Source organism: Neophocaena asiaeorientalis, unplaced genomic scaffold (genome assembly GCF_003031525.2).
Source record: "Neophocaena asiaeorientalis asiaeorientalis breed wild unplaced genomic scaffold, Neophocaena_asiaeorientalis_V1.1 scaffold362, whole genome shotgun sequence".
Lineage (NCBI taxonomy): Eukaryota > Metazoa > Chordata > Mammalia > Artiodactyla > Phocoenidae > Neophocaena > Neophocaena asiaeorientalis.
The window spans coordinates 1,158,442-1,178,383 of record NW_020175700.1 but is presented as its reverse complement, the minus strand read 5'-3'; the positions used below and the strand labels follow the sequence as shown (position 1 = coordinate 1,178,383).

General features: G+C 43.2%; 1 protein-coding gene across 1 annotated transcript in view; it reads right to left on the bottom strand.

Moving 5' to 3' along the window:
* Window positions 1-19,942, bottom strand: part of PGPEP1L (pyroglutamyl-peptidase I like) — a 49,232-nt gene that overhangs the window by 23,671 nt on the left and 5,619 nt on the right. The window contains 1 exon segment of the mRNA XM_024732054.1: window positions 18,195-18,247. Coding sequence (XP_024587822.1) covers window positions 18,195-18,247 — 53 coding nt within the window.

Sequence of the window (19,942 nt, the reverse complement as noted above, 5' to 3'; positions counted from 1 at the left end):
GAATTTCTTCTGATTGCTTGGTGGTGAGGTAACAGGGTGGTGTTTCAGGAATCTTAATTATTAACTTTCTGGTTCCAGCCAATCTGGGTCTACGGGCTTGTGGTCAGTGTGTAGTCACCATCCTCCACCTGGGTAGGGAGTCTTAGTTTCTGCATAACAGCACAAAGATTTGCGTCAGATTGTTACGTATACCATTTGAGGAGGAACTAGGACTCTGTGTTATGGCTGAACTATTGTTTAAGCTATTATTAATTTTTGTGCTTGACTGCTTTTCCTATGTTTCTGCATTCCCTCACTTTCCTAATTAGTAACTGCTTGAATCTGCTCTTTGGAACTCTGGGAAGGCCTAGGAGAGGAAAGCCTTTTTCTACAAACAAGAAACATGGAACACGGAGGGGCTTTTGTACTGGAGAGGGCCCAGCAGGGTCCTACCCGATTTCAGTGGCTTCAGTTACGGAATGAATGTTTGTGTCCCCCGAAAATTCATGTTGAAGCCCTTATTCCCAGCGTGATAGTATTTAGAGATAGGGCCTTTGGGAGATAATTAGGTCTAGATAAGGTCATGAAGGTGGGGCCACCACAATGGGATTAGCATCCTTATAAGGGCATGATGAGACTAGAACTCTGTCTGCATGCTGCATACATGCACCAAGGAAAGACTCTGTGAGGTCCTAACCAGGAAGTGGGCCCTCATGAAGAACCCAACCATGTTGGCACCCTGATCTCAGACTTTCAGCCTCCAGAACTGTGAAAAATAGATATTTATTGTTTAAGCCACCAGTCTATGGTATTCTGTTATAGCAGCTGGAGCTAAGACAGTCCCCAGTGGAGCATGCCTCTGGTATTCACAACCTGGTGTCATCTCCTCCCACAGTGTGCCCGAGCTGGCCTGAACTCATTTTACCACCATAATTCAGCCAGTTCAGGGCCTAAGCCATAAGACGGCTTAGCAGTTTCTCCCCTAGGCTACCCCGTGGGGAGACCTCCTGTGGCAAGGTCTGCTGTCCTAGCACCCCAGCCAAGCTCCGTGATCCTGTCCCAGCCTCCTTCCTACTACAGCCACAAGAGAGACCCAAACAAGACCAGCAGAAGAGCTGCCCAGCTGAGCCTAGCTGACCCACACAGCCAGGAAGGATAATAAAATGGTGGTTGTTTGACGCCATTAAGTTCTGGGCTGGCTTGATTGCAGCAACAGTTACCCAACCCAGAACATGACAGTAAAGATTGAGAGGACATGCACTGTATTTGGGGTTCTTTTTAGATGGGGAATTACAATCTATTTTTCTGTGTTTCTTTGTGATCTTTGGAGGTCTTATGTAATTGCTCCTTAGTAACTGGAAAACAGAACAAAGCACATTGTTAAAAGTGAGATGTATGTTTTTTCGCTTCCTCAGGGATGTAGTTTCATTAACAATGATATTCCTTCATGAATGTTAATTGCCCCTGCCAAGTTTTAGGCCTGTGCTGGGTGCTGGAGACAAACTGGAGACCAGGACAGAAAAGAGAGAAGCAACAGATACAGAGAAGAATGTAATGGGGGAGGGAAGGTGGCCAGGTTCAGTGGCAAATGTGGGCAGAAATAAAGATTTATGGTGAAATAAGCGAGACACGATGGACAAATGTTGTATGATTCCACTTACATGAGGTTGCTAGAATAGTCAAATCCATAGAAAAAGAAAGTGTAATGGTGATTACCAGGGAGGAGGGAATGGGGAGTTAGAGTTTAATGGGTACAGAGTTTCTGTTTCAGATGGTGGAAAGTTCTAGAGATGAACGGTGGTGATGGTTGCACAAGAATGTGTATGTGTTACTACTGAGCCTGCGCGTCTGGAGCCCGTGCTCTGCAACAAGAGAGGCCGTGATAGTGAGAGGCCCGCGTGCCGCAATGAAGAGTGGCCCCCACTTGCCGCAACTAGAGAAAGCCCTCGCACAGAAATGAAGACCCAACACAGCCAAAAATAAATAAATAAATAAAAGCTGAGCTGATGTCCTTCTTCAAAAAAAAAAAAAAAGAATGTGAATGTGTTAAATGCCACTGAATTGTATGTTTAAAATGGTTAAGTTATATGTTATGTATATTTTACCACAGTTAAAAAATATGTGTTGATTCTCCATCACTCTTTTCCACCAATATTTTTTAACCTGACTAAAAAGCACAGTCTGAAGAAAGACTAAATTCACAGTAAATCACTTAGGTCAGGCTGACATCTCCATCTTTCAGACAGGGTTAATAACTAGGTATTTTAACAGTCTCCCATTTTCTTTTTTTTTTTTTTAATTTTATTTATTTTTGGCTGCATTGGGTCTTTGTTGCTGTGTGCGGGCTTTCTCTAGTTGTGGTGAGTGGGGGCTACTCTTCGTTGCAGTGTGTGGGCTTCTCACTGCAGTGACTTCTCTTTCTGTGGAGCATGGGCTCTAGGCGCATGGGCTTCAGTAGTTGCAGCACATGTGTTCAGTAGCTGTGGTACACGGGCTCTAGAGCGCAGGCTCAGTAGTTGTGGTGCACGGGCTTAGTTGCTCCACGGCATGTGGTATCTTCCCAGACCAGGGATTGAACCTGTGTCCCCTGCACTAGCAGGTGGATTCTTAACCACTGTGCCACCAGGGAAGTCCCTCCCATTTTCCATATCCAAAAGCCTTCTGGAGTTCTGTGGCATCAAGATCTAGAAGTTGTCTTTGAGATGACAGCAAGGGAATCTGAAAGGTGACGGTGTCTGAGCTTCTGGTCTACTGAAGGAGTCTCAGTATTTGAGAAGTTCTTTTCTTCTAAAGAGAAGAATTTTGGATGGCAATTATTCCCACAAAAATTCTGTATTGCAAATCCAGAACAATCTAAATGTGGTTATTTTACCAGGAACTAGGGAAGAGGCAGGGACAGTGGTGAGTACAGACTTTTCCAGAGGCCGGGGTCTGAGGATATGAGCTGTTTGGAAGAGGGTATGGTCTTGGAAAGGGAAGCTTGTGATTAAATGGTGTTTATTTGATGTATCTTTGAGGAACTAGTAAGGATACAAGCTGAGCTAAAACTTTACAGGTTATTATTTTATTTGATTAAATCCTAACAGCAACCTTTCGAGCCAAGAAGGGGAGAAGAAAGGAGGATCTGGTCAGCTTGGGCCTCAGTCTCCTCACCTGTATGATGGGAACAATAACAATGCTGTGTCTACCATAAAGATTATTAGGACCCCAGGGAGGTCAAGTAAAATGGCAAAGAAAAAGAGGTCTTTAATGACTTTGATGGGAGTAGCTTGAGTGTGGAACCAGGGCTAGAAGCCAGGCAGTGGTAAATGAATTTAAAAATTAACAGGAATTATGTGCTCTCTCTCTCTCTCTCTCTCTTCTTGATCCTCTGGCTAGAGGTTTATCAATTTTATTGATGTTCTCAAAGAACCAGCTCTTGGTTTCTTTGATTCTCATTATTATCTTTCTGTTCTCTAGTTCATTGATTTCTGCTTTGATCTTTATTATTTCATTTTTTCTCCTTGATTTGGATTTAATTTGCTCTTTTTCTAGTTTCTTAAGGTAGAAACTGAGTTCACTGACTTGGGACCTTTCTTCTTTTCTAATATTGTCATTCAGTGCTACAAATGTCCCCCTAAGTTCTGCATTAGCAATATACCACAAATTTTAATATGTTGTGTTTTCACTTTCACTTATTTCAAAAGACTTTATAATATTGCTTCTGATTTTTTCTTTGATCCATTGCTTATTTAGAAGGGTATTAATTAATTTCCAAATATATGCAGATTTTTCAGATATCTTTCTGTAGCTGATTTTTAATTTAAATCCACTGCAGTGAGAGAACATACTTTGTATATCTTGAACTCTTTTGAATTTATTCAGACTTGTCGTATGACTCAGGATATGGTCTATCTTGGTAAATGTTCTACATGCACTTAAAAGAGTCGTATTCTGCTTGGGGTGGAGAGTTCTGTAATGTCAATTAGGTCAAGTTGGTTGATTGTTTAAGTCTTCTGTATCTTTGCTGATTTTCTATCTATGTGTTCTATCCATTCTTGAAAGGGGAATATTAAAATCTCTATAACTGTGAAATAATAGGACTTACAGTTCTATTAGTTTTTGCTTTGGGTATTTTGGAGGCACTGTTATTAGTGGCATAAACGTTTAGGGTTGGGTTTCCCTGGTAGCGCAGTGGTTAAGAATCCACCTGCCAATGCAGGGGACACGGGTTCGAGCTCTGGTCCGGGAAGATCCCACATGCCGTGGAGCAACTAAGCCCATGAGCCACAACTACTGAGCCCTTGTGCCACAACTACTGAAGCCCGCGCACCTAGAGACTGTGCTCCGCAACAAGAGAAGCTACCGCAATGAGAAGCCCGTGCACTGCAACGAAGAGTAGACCCTGCTTGCCGCAACTAGAGAAAGCCCACGTGCGGCAATGAAGACCCAATGCAGCCAAAAATAAATAAATAAATAGATACAACAACAACAAAAAAAAAGTTTAGGGCTATGTCGTCTTGATTAGCTGGCTGCTTACTATGTAATTGTCTCCAAATCATGAGCTCTTAGAACACAGTTACCAAGACGGATAAAGGATAGGAATGATCTTACAATGGGCAAAAGAGAGGATGACCCCAGCCAGGACGCTGCCTGAGGACTGCTATCCCGAACGCATCTTACGGCTCCCCAGCCATATCCCCATCTCTGGGGAAACCAGGGCCTGAAATCTCACCTCCATAGATGCTTTGGGTTCAACAGTTACTGTCTAGATATTTTTGCAAATGCCTGCGAGAGAGGAAACACTGCATCAGCACATCTTCCTCCCCAGAGAGAAGGTGCAGCTTGTGAGGGGGGTGGGACCCAAAGCTGGGAGAGTCAGGAGCATCCCAGAAAAGTGTAACCTTATCAAGGCTGGTCGGGGGTGCAGCGTGATTACCTGTGCTTAGATGTTAGTTCAGAGGCCTGGGACCCATCAATGGTGTCTCAAATTGGCTCACAACCTTCAGGCCCACCAGGACCTCCATGGGTTTTGGAAACCCAGGTGTAGCATCCCTAATGTAATGCCAACGTTTTTTCAAAACGTGAAACGTGCTTCTAATGTGGATGTGAGGATGAAGATGAGAAAAACCATTGCTAATAACCTCTTTCGTTTGTTTGTTTGTTTGTTTCTCCAAAAGCTCTGTCCCTCCCCAGAGGAGCTAAGGGTTGTCTTTGAGTCCCAGTTCAAGCTGACAGTCTGATGCCTGATCTCCAGGGTCACACTTGTTTGTGTACTTTTCTCTGGTGTTAGACTGTGTGTGTTGCAGGATATATTTTCATCATATTTATGGCAACACAAATACAACCCTAAAGCCCTCAAGATTCTGGTGTGGATTCCACAGAGCAAGATAAATAGGCCAGAGTGTTTCCTATGCTGACAGAGTGTGTAATCCAGAAAAGACATGACGTATCTCATCAAATCTGAGCCCAGAGAGTGAACGCAAAGCATTATTGTATAAACCACCAAGAAAGCAAAAGCTCTGCTCAACTGTAACAAAGTGTAAGATAGAATTGACTGTAAGATTCGTCTGATTTCAGGATGCCAAAATGTTGTTTAAAAAAATGGAAGTGGGGCTTCCCTGGTGGCGCAGTGGTTGAGAGTCCGCCTGCCGATGCAGGGGACACGGGTTCGTGCCCCGGTCCGGGAAGATCCCACATGTCGCGGAGCGGCTGGGCCCGTGAGCCATGGCCGCTGAGCCTGTGCGTCTGGAGCCTGTGCTCCGCAGTGGGAGAGGCCACAACAGTGAAAGCCCTGCGTACTGCAAAAAAAAAAAAAAAAATAGAAATGGCTCTTTGCATCAATGAAATATGATAAGTGATGTTAAGGACAGGAGTACAAGCAGTTTTCTTTTTTGACTACACTGGGTCTTCGTTGCTGTGCGCGGGCTTTCTCTAGTTGTGGCAAATGGGGACTACTCTTCGTTGCGGTGCACGGGCTTCTCATTGCAGTGGCTTCTCTTGTTACGGAGCATGGGCTCTAGGTACGTGGGCTTCAGAAGTTACAGCACACGGGCTCAGTAGTTGTGGCACGCGGGCTCTAGAGTGCAGGCTCAGTAGTTGTAGTGCACAGGCTTAGTTGCTCCGTGGTATGTGGGATCTTCCCAGACCAGGGATTGAAGCCATCTCCCCTGCATTGGCAGGCAGATTCTTAACCACCGCGCCACCAGGGAAGTCCCAAGCAGATTTATATATAAAAGGAATGCAGTTAATTTAAAAAAGTGTCCACCTTAGTCTAACTTTCAATGGTGGAAAATGAAATGTGGGATCTTGTGTTTCCCTTGGAAGAGGTGTGTTAGTAAGCAGGGATAGTATAGGAGGTGGGAAAGGTTTCAGGAGAAGATGGACTTTGATAAGGAAGCAAGCCATAACCCAAAGTATAAAATAATTATCCATGAGTCCATACTGACATAAAGAAATGATTACATAAATACGTCAACAGGTGAGGCAGGAAGAGCCAAATCTTCCATGCAGACACATCCCGAACAATTTATGGAGACACTCTGTCCTCAAGGGGGCATAATTCCTCACTCCTTGAGTGTGAGCGGCACCCAGTGATCTCCTTCCAAAGAGTGAAGTATAAAGAGGGGGAGAAAGCAACTTTACAGTGAGAAACTGGGAAGGACTCCCTCAGCCAGGTGATCAAGGTCAATGTCAACAGTGATCAGTCACATCAACAGTATGTGCCCCTGATATTATGGGATAAGAATGGTACTTGACCTCTGTTCTTCCTCCCCAAGCCTACTTGTCTAATCATGAGAAAAGCATCAGACAGATCCCAATTGAAGGACAGTCTATAAAATACCGGACCAGTACTCCTCAAAACTGTCAAAGCCACCAAAAACAAGGAAACTCTAAGAAACTGTCAAAGACCAGAGGAGCCTAAGGACACATGAGGACTAAGTGTAATATGTCATCCAGGAGGGGACCCTGGGACAGGAAAAGGATGCTGGGTGAAAACTAAGGAAATCGGAATAAACTATGGACTTCAGTTAATAATAATACATTAATACTGGTTCATTCACTGTGACAAATGTACCATACTAATGTATGATGTGTAAGATGTTAATGATAGGGGAAACTGGTGGTGGGGGAGTGTGTATATGGGAACACTGTACTATCTTCACAACTTTTCTGTACATCTCAATGTATTTTTAAATAAAAACATAATTTAAAACAAACACAGGGCTTCCCTGGTGGCGCAGTGGTTGAGAGTCCGCCTGCCGATGCAGGGGACACGGGTTCGTGTCCCGGTCCGGAAAGATCCCACATGCTGCGGAGCGGCTGCGCCCGTGAGCCATGGCCGCTGAGCCCGCGCGTCCGGAGTCTGTGCTCCGCAACGGGAGAGGCCACAAAAGTGAGAGGCCCGCGTACCGCAACAAACAAACAAACAAACAAACACACAGAACACCAGTCAGAGAGTCTGCTCTACTTTGGCACCAGGAGGGAATTGAGGACTCCACGTTTGCTGGGGTCAGGGGTGGGGGTAGGGGGACCCCCAGTAAGACCCTGGAAAGGTGCTGGTGTCATTTTAAAAGATCTTACTCTGCTTTTTCTGATTTGTCGTCCTGTCAATGTGGGGATGGATTTAGGGTGTAATGAGAAGTAAACATTTGACTCACTTGTCTGTAAATGGCAGTTTTTCCTCCAGATAAGCAGACTAAATGCATTTGCCTGAGTGCTTAATAAAAGCACGGTTTTATTAAGGGAGGCTGTGAAGCTACAGCAGACACTCCTCAGGAGCACGGACTGGGAGGGGCTTCCTCCACCGAGGTGTGGGTTTCCTCTTCATCCTCGGCGGGGGGGTGGCCCTGCGGCCAGGCTGCTTGTGTAGGCTCCCACTGCTATGGGAGCAAGCCTTCTGCCCAGGGCCAGGCTCTTCATCATGGGCTCACATATTCTCCATATCCTTGTGCCATTTCAAAATGAGGATACAAGGACAGTCTTACTTCAGGCTGTACAGGGGCCAGCATGAACTGGGGACAGTAATATGGCTACTTCTCTTCCAACCCATAAGATGGGTTCACACTACACAGTCACCGGATTAAACAAATAAGGTGTAAGAAATCATGAAAAAGGGTTCAAGTGAGTTGGGGTTATCCAGCCTTCGAGGTCAAATTCCACACAACCCATCCAAGTGGTTGCCCCGGAAATGATTGGCACTGAGCTGGTTGCTATCACAGGTGAGGTCCCTGCACATTACAGGGAGATGTTGGGGTCTCCTTGTATCCTCATGCTGGTGACTTTTATCCCAGATCTTCCTGTATTAATCAAGAAAACAAAACAAACCCCACTGCGGGCCAGATTGAAAAAATGTTCAAAACTGTCTGTCATACATATGGTGCGTTTTCCCCTAGGTTGGAAAAAGTTTTATCATGGGATTTTAGGAAAGAAAATAAAGCAGAATCAAAAGAAACAATTTACTTCTACTTGGAAAGGCAAGCAGTTACCTGCCTGTCCCTGAGTGTGGTCTGCACAACTCATCCTTCATTCTAAAGCATTCTTCAGCTTGGTGCTTCTTTTTCTCTTCTGATTCACTGCCTTTTGTTCTTTATTATGCTTTTTTAAAGCAACATGTAAGGGGCTTCCCCAGTGGCGCAATGGTTGAGAGTCCGCCTGCCAGTGCAGGGGACACGGGTTTGTGCCTCGGTCCGGGAGGATCCCACATGCTGCGGAGCGGCTGGGCCCGTGAGCCATGGCCGCTGGGCCTGCGCGTCTGGAGCCTGTGCTCTGCAACGGGAGAGGCCACAACAGTGAGAGGCCCGCATACTGCAAAAAAAAAAAAAAAAAAATAAAGCAACATGTAAGAAAGGCACAAAGCCACCTCATCTCTGGAGTATAGAGAAGCTATTCTGCATATCAAGTTGATCAAATCTGGCAAGAGCTCTGATCTCTTGGCCCCCCAGCCTGGGTTTATTTTAAGTGCAGTTATATAATAACCTAGCCCAACTGACCCAGGGTGTGTTTTACAAAACCCTTGTTTTATTTGCTGCCTCTCCAGGCTCAGGCACTTCTAAAAGAGTTTAGGACATAATTTCTTTTGAAAGAATATGAGGTGGTACTGGCTCCAAAATGAAAGTGTTCAGAAACCAGGAGATAATGCTCAGCCATTGCATCAGTCAGGGGATGAGGCTTACGACTGGGGAGGGCAGGGTGCCCAGCACAGGCCAGCCTAGTGTTAAAGTCTTTGGTACATGCTGTTGGTAAACAGCGTTAAGTCACCCTTCTGGGAGTTTATAGGAGATGCCTTTGTTCATTGGGAACTTTTAGCATTTATATTATTTTTCTGTATTTTCCTTCTTTTAAAACAACCTCCCATTTAAGAGCAACCACAACAAAAATGCATTCATTTTAGAGGTGAAATAATCTCAGAGGTGAAATGCTGTTGAGTGGAACTGCACTCTTTTCCCTCTCTATCATTTCATACATCCCCACTTACAATGCCTGGCATGGAGCAGGCACTCATGAGACGTTGGTATTCACAAGGTTGACTTCCAGTGGGAGGATGCAGGAGGATAGAAAAGAATGACAATCATTCACGTATCCAGTCAACACATAGCCACTGGAAGGCTTGCTTCAGGCCAGGCCCTCTGTGGGGATGGGGGTATGTTGATGCTGGTCCCCACAGACAGTGTGCTGCTTATACTGACTCTGGGAGGTGTGTGCCCTCTTGTGCATTATTTAGTCCATCTAAGCCTGTTTCTATATCTGTATAATGGGTCCAATGTATATATCTGAACTAGCTTGGACCTTTGTCTTAATACCCCACTTAGATGATTAGCCTTACAACGGATGCTCTGCTGGCCATATGCTGGCACTTTCAGTGGATACTCCCAGGGAGCTCCCAAACCAGGATCAGAAGGTCTAACCAGGATCAGAAGGTCTAACACACACACATTAGTGGAAGTCACTGAATAACCGTAGATGGTGCAGGAAGAGAGCCTGGTCTGAGGACTGAGAGTGAAGTAGCCTTTAAAGAGACTGCCAGTGCCTCTGCCCTGGAGCACAACACCAGAAAGAAGGAGAAAGAAGAAGCTAGAGATGGATAGCAGGGACCCGTGGAGAAGGCAAATGGGTGGCAGAGGGCACTGAAGCTGGGCTCGGGTTTGCTCCCTCATCAGCTGGTAAGAAGGTTTCTGTTCTGGTCACATTGTGAGCAAGAAGACCAAGCAGCAGATCATCTTGTCTGTGTCTCAGGCACTGGCGGGAGAGCTTCAAAGACGGTAAAGATGAACTCATGACAGAAAGCCAGCCATGATGACGTGGATGTAGGGCTGAGGCATTTGGGTGAATAGCCTCACTTTGCTCACCCCTGGGTCACTGGGTAGTGGGTCTTGATATTTCTTGAGTTCTAGGAAGTTTAAAAGCCATTCCTTTTTTTTTTTGGCCATGCCACACGGCTTGCAGGATCTGTTTCCCAACCAGGGATTGAACCTGGGCCCCGGCAGTGAAAGCACCAAGTCCTACCCACTGGACAGCCAGGGAATTCCCTAAAAGCCATTCTTGTGCTGGAAGAGGTCCTCTTCTTCTGAACCAAGTGTTAATTTCCCCCAGGGGAAGAGCAAGGCAAGTGGGCTGAACCAGGACTTCACTCAGCAGGACCACCTGAGACTGGAATCTAGGCATGGCCATTTCATGGCACATGTCCCCAGGCCAGATAGCCAACCTCTGAGCACCCATTTCCTCACCTGCAAAATGGGAATAACAGTATCAACCTCTTTGGACTGTAGGAAGAATTCAGCAAGCCATTCTGCATGAAGTGTCTGGAGCACCCAGCGCATGGTGGTTTAGAGAATTTATTCCCTCTTGCCTTTATCCTGTCCTTCACTGCTGCTTCCAGATGGCCTTCCCAGTGACCTCCCAGGGGTGCAGCTTTTTCTCACTTTGCTTTAGGTTCCTTTCTTTCATACGTTCTCCAGAATGAAATTAAACTTTTCCTCTTCAGAGTCTCATAATGTAGCACTTCTCAGAATCTGCTCTGGGTTATAATTATCTTATTCATGAGCCATCTCCTCTCCCTACACAGGAACCCCTCTAGGGAACTGTGATATGAGAAAGAGTATTATCTGGTCTTTGTCTCCAGTTCCAGGCAGAGAGCTTCAAAATTCTTGGAATTTCCGGAGCAACAGGAGTATCTTCGTTATGCTGCTGGGGTGCCTCATGGTGGTCCCTTAATAGCTGCAGGATGGGATCTGGTCACCAGAAAAGCCAGCCACATGACTAGAGGGTGGGGACTTTCAGCTGCCTGACCTTCAGGGAGGGGAAGTAGACTGGAGACTGAGTTCAATCACATGGCCAGTGATTTAACCAACCTTGCCTACACAATGAAGCGCCAATAAAACTCTGCATGTGGAGGTTCCATGGCGCTTCCTGGTTGATGAATGCATTGATGTGCCAGAAAGGTGATGCGCCCTGACTCCGTGGGGAGAGGGCATGAAACTTCTGCATTTGGGACCCATCCAGAATTCAACCCATATGTATCCTTTATTTTAAAAAATTGTAAGTTTAGTGCTTTTCTGAGCTCTGTGTGTCATTCTAGCAAATTATCAAAACTGTGGGGGTCATGAAAATTCCTGAATTTTCCCAAAGCACAGGTGACCTGAGGACCCCTGAAATGCAGCTGGTGTCTGAAGCGGGGGCAGTCTTGTGGAGACCTTTGCCCTTAATCTGTGAAATTTGTGTGTACTCCAGGGGGTTAGTGTCAGAATTGTACTGCAGTACACCTGGCTGGGGTGGAAGAGGAACAGGAAGAGATTCATGTGTTAGTAGACTGTCTTCCAAATCAGGAACTGAATAAATATAGGTTGAACTAAGAAGAGTTGACTTAATATTTTATATCCATATCAACATTGTTATTTCTTTGGCCTTCCTCTGATTTGGGGCAACCCCTAATATTGGGGTCTTGGTGGCAGATAGAGCCTGGCTCCCCCCACAAATGCTGAAAAGGTCAGTCTCACTGTGGCCAGGTCAGGATCAACCAATCAGGCACACTCATCTTTGACTCTGAATCAGGAGCAAATCTCTCTGATAGAAGAAACATCCATCTTCCCAGGGTAACAATAATGCCACTGGGAGTATGCAGCAGCCAGTGCCATTGGGACAAGCTACAATAACTAGTATTCAGCTGGACAGCAACAGTGTATTCATCTACCTTGTTTCCTATGGGGTGATTTTTTGGTCCCTTTGATTAAAGTTTTGTTCATTTTTTTATTCTGTTTTGTTTCCCTGCTCTCTTGGAAACCATGTACTCTATTTCTACTCTTTCATAGTTACTCTTGAAATTTTGCCACACATATATAATTGGGATTTATCCCAGGGATGGAAGGATTTTTTCAATATCTGCAAATCAATCAATGTGATACACCACATTAACAAACTGAAGAATAAAAACCATATGATCATCTCAATAGATGCAGAAAAAGCTTTTGATAAAATTCAACATCCATTTATGATAAAACTCTCCAGAATGTGGGTGTAGAGGGAACATACCTCAGCATAATAAAGGCCATACATGACAAACCCACAGCAAACATCATACTCAATGGTGCAAATCTAAAAGCATTCCCTCTAAGATCAGGAACAAGATAAGGATGCCCCTCTTTCCCACTTTTATTCAATATTGTTTTGGAATTCCCAGCCACAGCAATCAGAGAAGAAAAACAAATAAAAGGAATCCAAACTGGAAAGGAAGAAGTGAAACTTCACTGTTTGCAATGACTATACATTGAAAATCCTAAAGATACCACCAGAAAACTACTAGAGCTCATCAATGAATTCAGTAATGTTGCAGGATACAAAATTAATATACAGAAATCTGTTGCATTTCTATACGCTAACAAGGAAACATCAGAAAGAGAAATTAAGGAAACAACCCCATTTACCATTTCATCAAAAAGAATAAAATATCTAGGAATAAACCTACCTAAGGAAACAAAACCTGTACTCAGAAAACTATAAGACACTGATGAAAGAAATGGAAGATGACACAAACAGATGGACAGATATAACATGTTCTTGAATTGGAAGAAACAATATTGTTTAAATGACCATACTACCCAAGGCAATCTAGAGTCAATGCAATCCCTATCAAATTACCAATGGTATTTTTCACAGAACTAGAACCAAAAAAATTTTTTAAATTTGTATGGAAACACAAAAGACCCTGAATAGCCAAAACAATCTTGAGAAAGAAGAATGGAGCTGGAAGAATCATATTCTCTGACTTCACACTATACTATAAAGCTACATTAATCAAAACTGTATGGTACTGGCACAAAAACAGACACATAGATCAATGGAACAGGATAGAAAGCCCAGAAATAACCCCCTGCACTTATGGTCAATTAATCTACAACAAAGGAGGCAAAAATATACAATGGAGAAAAGACAGTCTCTTCAATAAGTGGTGCTGGGAAAACCTGACAGCTCCATGTAAAATAATGAAATTAAAACATTCTCCTGGGACTTCCCTGGTGGTCCAGGGGTTAAGACTCCATGCTTCCACTGTAGGGGGCATGGGTTTGATCTCTGGCTGGGGAAGTTCCCCATGCTGCCTGTGCGGTGTGGCTGAAAAAACAAAGAAAAGAAAAAAAGAACATTCTCTAATACCATATAAAAAAATAAACTGAAAATGCATTAAAGACCATAAAAGACCAGACACTATAAAATTGTAAGACCAGATACGATAAAACTCCTAGAGGAAAACATAGGCAGATTGCTCTCTGACATAAATTGCAGCAATATATTTTTTGAATCCATCTCCTAACATTAATAAAAGCAAAAAGAAACAAATGGCTAATTAAACTTAAAAGCTTTTGCACAGAAAAGGAAACCATAAACAAAATGAAAAGACAACCTACAGACTAGAGGAAAATATTTGCAAATGATGCAACCCACAGGGATTAATTTCCAAAATATACAAACAGCTCATACAGCTCAATATCAAAAAAACAAACAACCCAATCAAAAAATGGGCAGAAGACCTAAATAGACATTTCTCCAAAGAAGACATACAAATGCCCAACAGGAACATGAAAAGATGCTCAACATCACTAATTATTAGAGAAATGCAGATCAAAACTAAAATGAGGTACCACCTCACACCAGTCAGAATGGCCATCATCAGAAAGTCTACAAATAATAAATGCTGGGGAGGGTGTAGAGAAAGGGAAGCTTCTTACACTGTTGGTGGGAATAAATTGGGTGCAGTCACTATGGAGAACAGTACAGAGGTTTCTTAAAAAACTAAAAATAGAGTTACCATATAAGCCAGCAATCACACTCCTGGGCCTATATCCAGAAGAGACGAAAACTCTAATTCAAAAAGATACATGCACCCTAACGTTCATAGCAGCACTATTCACAATTGCCAAGACATGGAAACAACATAAGTGTCCACCAACAGATGAATGGTTAAAGAAGATATGGTACATATACACAATAGAATATTACTCAGCCATAAAAGAGAATAAAATAATGCCATTTGCAGCAACACGGATGGACCTAGAGATTATCATACTAAGTGAAGTAAGTCAGACAGAGAAAGACAAATATCATATGATATCACTTATATGTGGAATCTAAAAAAATGATACAAATGAACTTATTTATAAAATAGAAATGGACTCATAGACATAGAAAACAAATTTACAGTTACTAAAGGGGAAAGTTGGGGAGGGATAAATTAGGAGTTTGGGATTAAGATACACATCACTATATATATAAAATATATAAACAACAATGGCCTACTGTATATAGCAAAGGGAACTATATTCAATACCTTGTAATAACCTATAATGGAAAAGAATCTGAAAAAGAATATATATATATATTCAGCTATATATATACATATATACAATTGAATCACTTTGCTGTACACCTGAAACTAATACAACATTGTAAATCAACTATACTTCAATTAATATATATATTATATATAAATATTAATATATATATTATATATAAATATAAATATATATAATTTAACAAAGTCTGAATTTGATATCAGGATGCCTGTCTATACAAGGACCTTAGAAGACTTAAACTTCAATCACTTGTCTTAACTTCTATGCCTTCATTGTCCTATATTTTAGTTCAATCCTTTATTTTTAAACTTACAATTAGCCATTTATTATTATTATCATTATTAACAAATAATGCTAGTTTAGATTTTACCTTTGGGCTCACAATTCCTCTTTGCATCTCACACCATCTTTCTGGGATAATTTTCCTTCCTTCTGAATGATATCCTTTACATGTTCCTTTAGGGTTGTGCCTGCTGGTAGTAAACTCTTGATGCTTGCTTTAATGAAAATGTCTTCATTTCATCCTTGTTTTGAAAAATAATTTTGCTGGGTATGCAATTTCAGGTTGACAATATTTTTCCAGCATTTTGATGATGTTACTCCACTGTTTTCTAGCTTTTATTGTTGTTTTTGAAAAATTTACTCTCAGTCTAATTGTATTGTCTTTTGTAGGTGACCTGTCTTTTTCCCAGACTACTTTCAAATCTCCTTGTCTTTGGTTTTCTGCAGTTTTACTATGATGTGTATATGTATTGATTTTATTTGTTTTTGCTTGGTATATTTTATACTTCTTATCTCTGTGGATTTATGTCTTTCATCCAATTCTGCAATAGTCTCAACCATTACCTCTTTGGCTAGTGCTTTATTTCATTCATTCTCTCCTTATGGAACTCCAAATAAACATATGTTCAAATATCTCATTTTATTATCCATATTTCTTAATTTTTTTTCATTTCCTTGTCCATCTCTTTATGCTGCCCTTTAAACAATATCATCAGAGCTATCTTCTAGTTCATTAATTTTTCTTATCTGTTTCTAAACTGCCATTTACATGTATTTCACATACCATACAATTTACCCATTTAAAGTCTATAATTCATTGCCTTCTAGTATATTCACAGAGTTGTGCAACCATCACCACAGTCAATTTTAGAACCTTTTCATCAACCCTAAAAAAAACCCATACCCATTAACAGTCACTCCCTATTTCCCCCAATCCCCCACTCACCTGCCCTAGGCAACCACTAATCTACTTTATGTCTCAATAGATTTGCTTCATCTGGACATTCATCTAAATGTAATCATATAATATGTGGTCTTTGGTGAGTGGCATCTTTCACTTAGCATAATTCTAACCTGTCTTTTAAGTCATCTGTTAAATTCTTCACCTCAACAATTGTGTTTTAAATTTCTATAAGCTCTATTACTCCCTTTTTCAGTTTGCCTAATCTTTCGATAGTTTTTGTGATTTTGTCATTACTTCTTCAAGCATTCCATACATAATTATGTTATTTTCTGATAATATCTAGCAGAATGATTTAGAACCTCAAGTTTTTGAGGTTCTAAATCTGCTTCTGCTCATTCTTACTGAGGGTAGTTTGTTTCTTTGAATATTTGGTGATCTTTGATTAGAAATAAATGTTTAATTTACCTTAGTTTGTGGAAAATCTAAGGTTTTAAATCCTCAAGAGAAATTGCATATGCTTTGCTGGGAGTCAGGGGTGCTAGAGACCACAGGGTCTCCTTTCAAGGGTCTGGCTTACAGTAAGAGCCTTGGTTTCATTCTATCCCCTTTGCTAAAAACAATGTTGATAATGGCATGTGCCCCCCTGCCTTTTGTGTGTTAGGGTGGGGGTGCTGACCCTCACCCCTTCAGGCTGCAGCCCTGGGTATGTGCGATGTATTTCTGTGCATGGCATGACGTATATGGGCTTTCCTTTACTACTACGTGTCCAGCAATGCACAGAAGTTCTATCTTATCTAGTTTATCTACAGGGGAAGGGACGCTCAGAGCACCTAGTTTGCCATTCTACTACCTCTTCCTGGAAACCCCCGGCCTGCTTCTGTTTCTGCCCTTCTGCCCTGATTCTCTAGCTTTATTGTGAATCTTGAGTCTACAAAATAATCCCCTCCCTCATTCCATTTCCTGTGTGGATCTCCAAAGTCCAATTCTATTTGCCCACAACTGAGAAAACTGACTGGTAGAATAGCTTCTTAGTAATAAGAATGAAATTTGTGAGAACCAGCAGTTGCCCTGCCATGCTCTGAGGGTTTTATGTATGTTAATTCCTGTAGTCATCACAACCTTCCCATTTTACAGATAAGAAAACTGAGGCACAAAAAGAAGGACTCAGGGCCCATTTGGGATTCAGCAGAAAAAGTCCTGTTTTTCGAGGAACTGGCTGCAAACACCCAGGAATTCATAAAGCCCTGACCTGGCCTTTCTGGCATGTTGTGTGCAGCAGCGAGCCTTGGCAGTGAGTCTGGGGTTCTCTGAGTTTTTTTGCTGGTTGAAAAAAACCCAAGTTCTAACTCAAGAGTGGAGAGTTTCCTTGACCGCGTCTGTGTGGACAGGCTAAAAAATGAATGTTACAGTGGCTGCAAACACACGATTCAAGTGGTTTTGCTGCATTTTCAGCTTGACTGGGTAACTCTGAGAACAGACTCAAGATCCTACCTTTGGCTTGATCCAACAGAAGCATGAAATTGATGGCCAAGTGTGAATAAGTAGCCAGCTGTGTTCTGAGCCTCTAAATGACACCGTGTGGGGACTGGTAGGAGTGGGGCAATTGCTTCAGGGAGGAGAGCTCTGTTCTACGGATGAGACCCCTCTTCACGCCCTGTCTGAGGACATGCTCTCTCCTGGCTGCTTTCTTAAAAATGAAGCCATGTTGTTTTTAATTATAACCATGTATTAAGCTCTTACCCTGTGCCAGGCACTATGCTTTAAAAAAGCTGCTTTTACAGACTTACTTGCTTCACACACATACCTCTTTTACTCCTCAGAACGACCCTGTAACATCAGCACTATTATTCTCCCATGTCATGAATGAGAACACCAGGGCTGGGGGCAGTGACTTTCCCGACACTCCACAGCCAGAGGGGTTCTCAGCTCTCAGGGCAGCAGAGCCTTCCTGGGCCTCTCCCCATCCTTCCCAGGGGTGTCCCTTCAGCCTGTTTTCTTTACCACTGAGCCAGATGGGCCCCCTATGGGCAGGTGAGTCACAACCCAAGGACAAAAAGCTAGCTCGTGTCCCAGGGCACCCAGTGTGTGTTTTCTCCCCTCCCGTGTGGATCTGGTCACCAAGGAGCCTACGCGCTGGATTTTCTCAGAACCACAGAAGGAACCAGCTGGGTCGTGCGCTCCTGGGTCTGGGCTTAGAGGGCTTTTACCTTTACTGCTTCCCAGCTGGAATTCACCAGGTGCTGCCGGAAGGGCCCGAAACCTGAAACCAAAGAAAGCCTGGTTTCCTCAGGCCATGCCTTGGGCCGCGGTGTCTCTGCTTCTGTGCTGCTCCCCACACCTCCTTGGGGACCTCTTGTGATTCCCTGGGCCATCAAGGACTCCACACACCCCCTTTCTTGTGGAGGCTTGCAACCTTGCCCGTCTGGAAGCATTTTCCAAGTCCTCTTGTGTGAGGCATTGTAGGGGGGCCCTAAAGGAATGTGGGGCTGATCCACCACCAAGTAGGAGGGCTCGAGAAGGTGTGAGCACACATGTCCAGTTAAAATGCATGCTGTGTAGAGGGACCAGAAACACACCCATGTGAATATGCCCAGTTGTCTGTTAACAAAGGTGCAAAAGCAATTCAATGGAGAGGGACAGCCTTTTAACAAATGGGGCTGGATAAATCAGACACCTACCTAAAGGCAAAAAAAATGGATCCCTCAGCCCGCACTGTATACAAAAATTAATTCAAAATTGATCATGGACTTAAATGCAAAAACTAAACTTATAAAACTTTTTGGGGAAAAAAAAAGGGAGAAAATCCTGGGACCTAGTGTTAGGCAAAGAGTCCATAGACTTGACACCAAGTGCGTGATCCATAAAAGTAAAAACCGATAAAGTGGACCTCATCAAAATGAAAACCTTTTGTTCTGCAAAAGACCCTGCTGAGAGGATGAAAAGATACTCTGCAGACAGTTGTAAATCACATATCTGACAAAGGCATTGTATGTAAATCGTATAAGAAAACTCTCAAAACTCAACTTTAAAAGACAGTCTAGGGACTTTTCTGGTGGCGCAGTGGTTAAGAATCCACCTGACAATGCAGGAGACATGGGTTCGAGCCCTGGTCCGGGAAGATCCCACATGTCACAGAGCAATTAAGCCCATGAGCCACAACTACTGAGCCTGCACTCTAGAGCCCACGAGCCACAACTACTGAGCCCGCATGCCACAACTACTGAAGCCTGCGCGCCTAGAGCCTGTGCTCTGCAACAAGAGAAGCCACTGCAGTGAGAAGCCTGTGCACCACAACGAAGAGTAGCCCCCGCTTGCCACAACTAGAGAAAGCCCGCATGCAGCAATGAAGACCCAACGCAGCCAAAAATAAAAAATTATTTAATTAAAAAGAAAAAAAAGACAGTCCAGTTAGAAAACGGGCAAAAGACATGAAGAAACATTTCACTGAAGAGGATATACAGGTGGCAAATAAGCACATGAAAAACTTTTCAACATCATTAGCCATCAGAGAAATGCAAATTAAAATCACAATGAGGGCTTCCCTGGTGGTGCAGTGGTTGAGAGTCTGCCTGCCGATGCAGGGGACACGGGTTCAAGCCCTGGTCTGGGAGGATCCCACATGCCACAGAGCAACTGGGCCCGTGAGCCACAACTATTGAGCCTGCGCGTCTGGAGCCTGTGCTCCGCAACGAGAGGCCGCGATAGTGAGAAGTCCACGCACAGCGATGAAGGGTGGCCCCCGCTCGCCGCAACTCGAGAAAGCTCTTGCCAGAAACGAAGACCCAACACAGCCAAAAATAAATTAATTAATTTTTTAAAAAGCCATAAAATCACAATGAGATGTCACTACACTTCTCTCAGGGTGGCTAAAATAGAAATACTGGTAACACCCAAAGCTGAAAAGGATGAAGAAGAACTAGGTCACACATACATTGATGGCGGGAATGTAATGGTA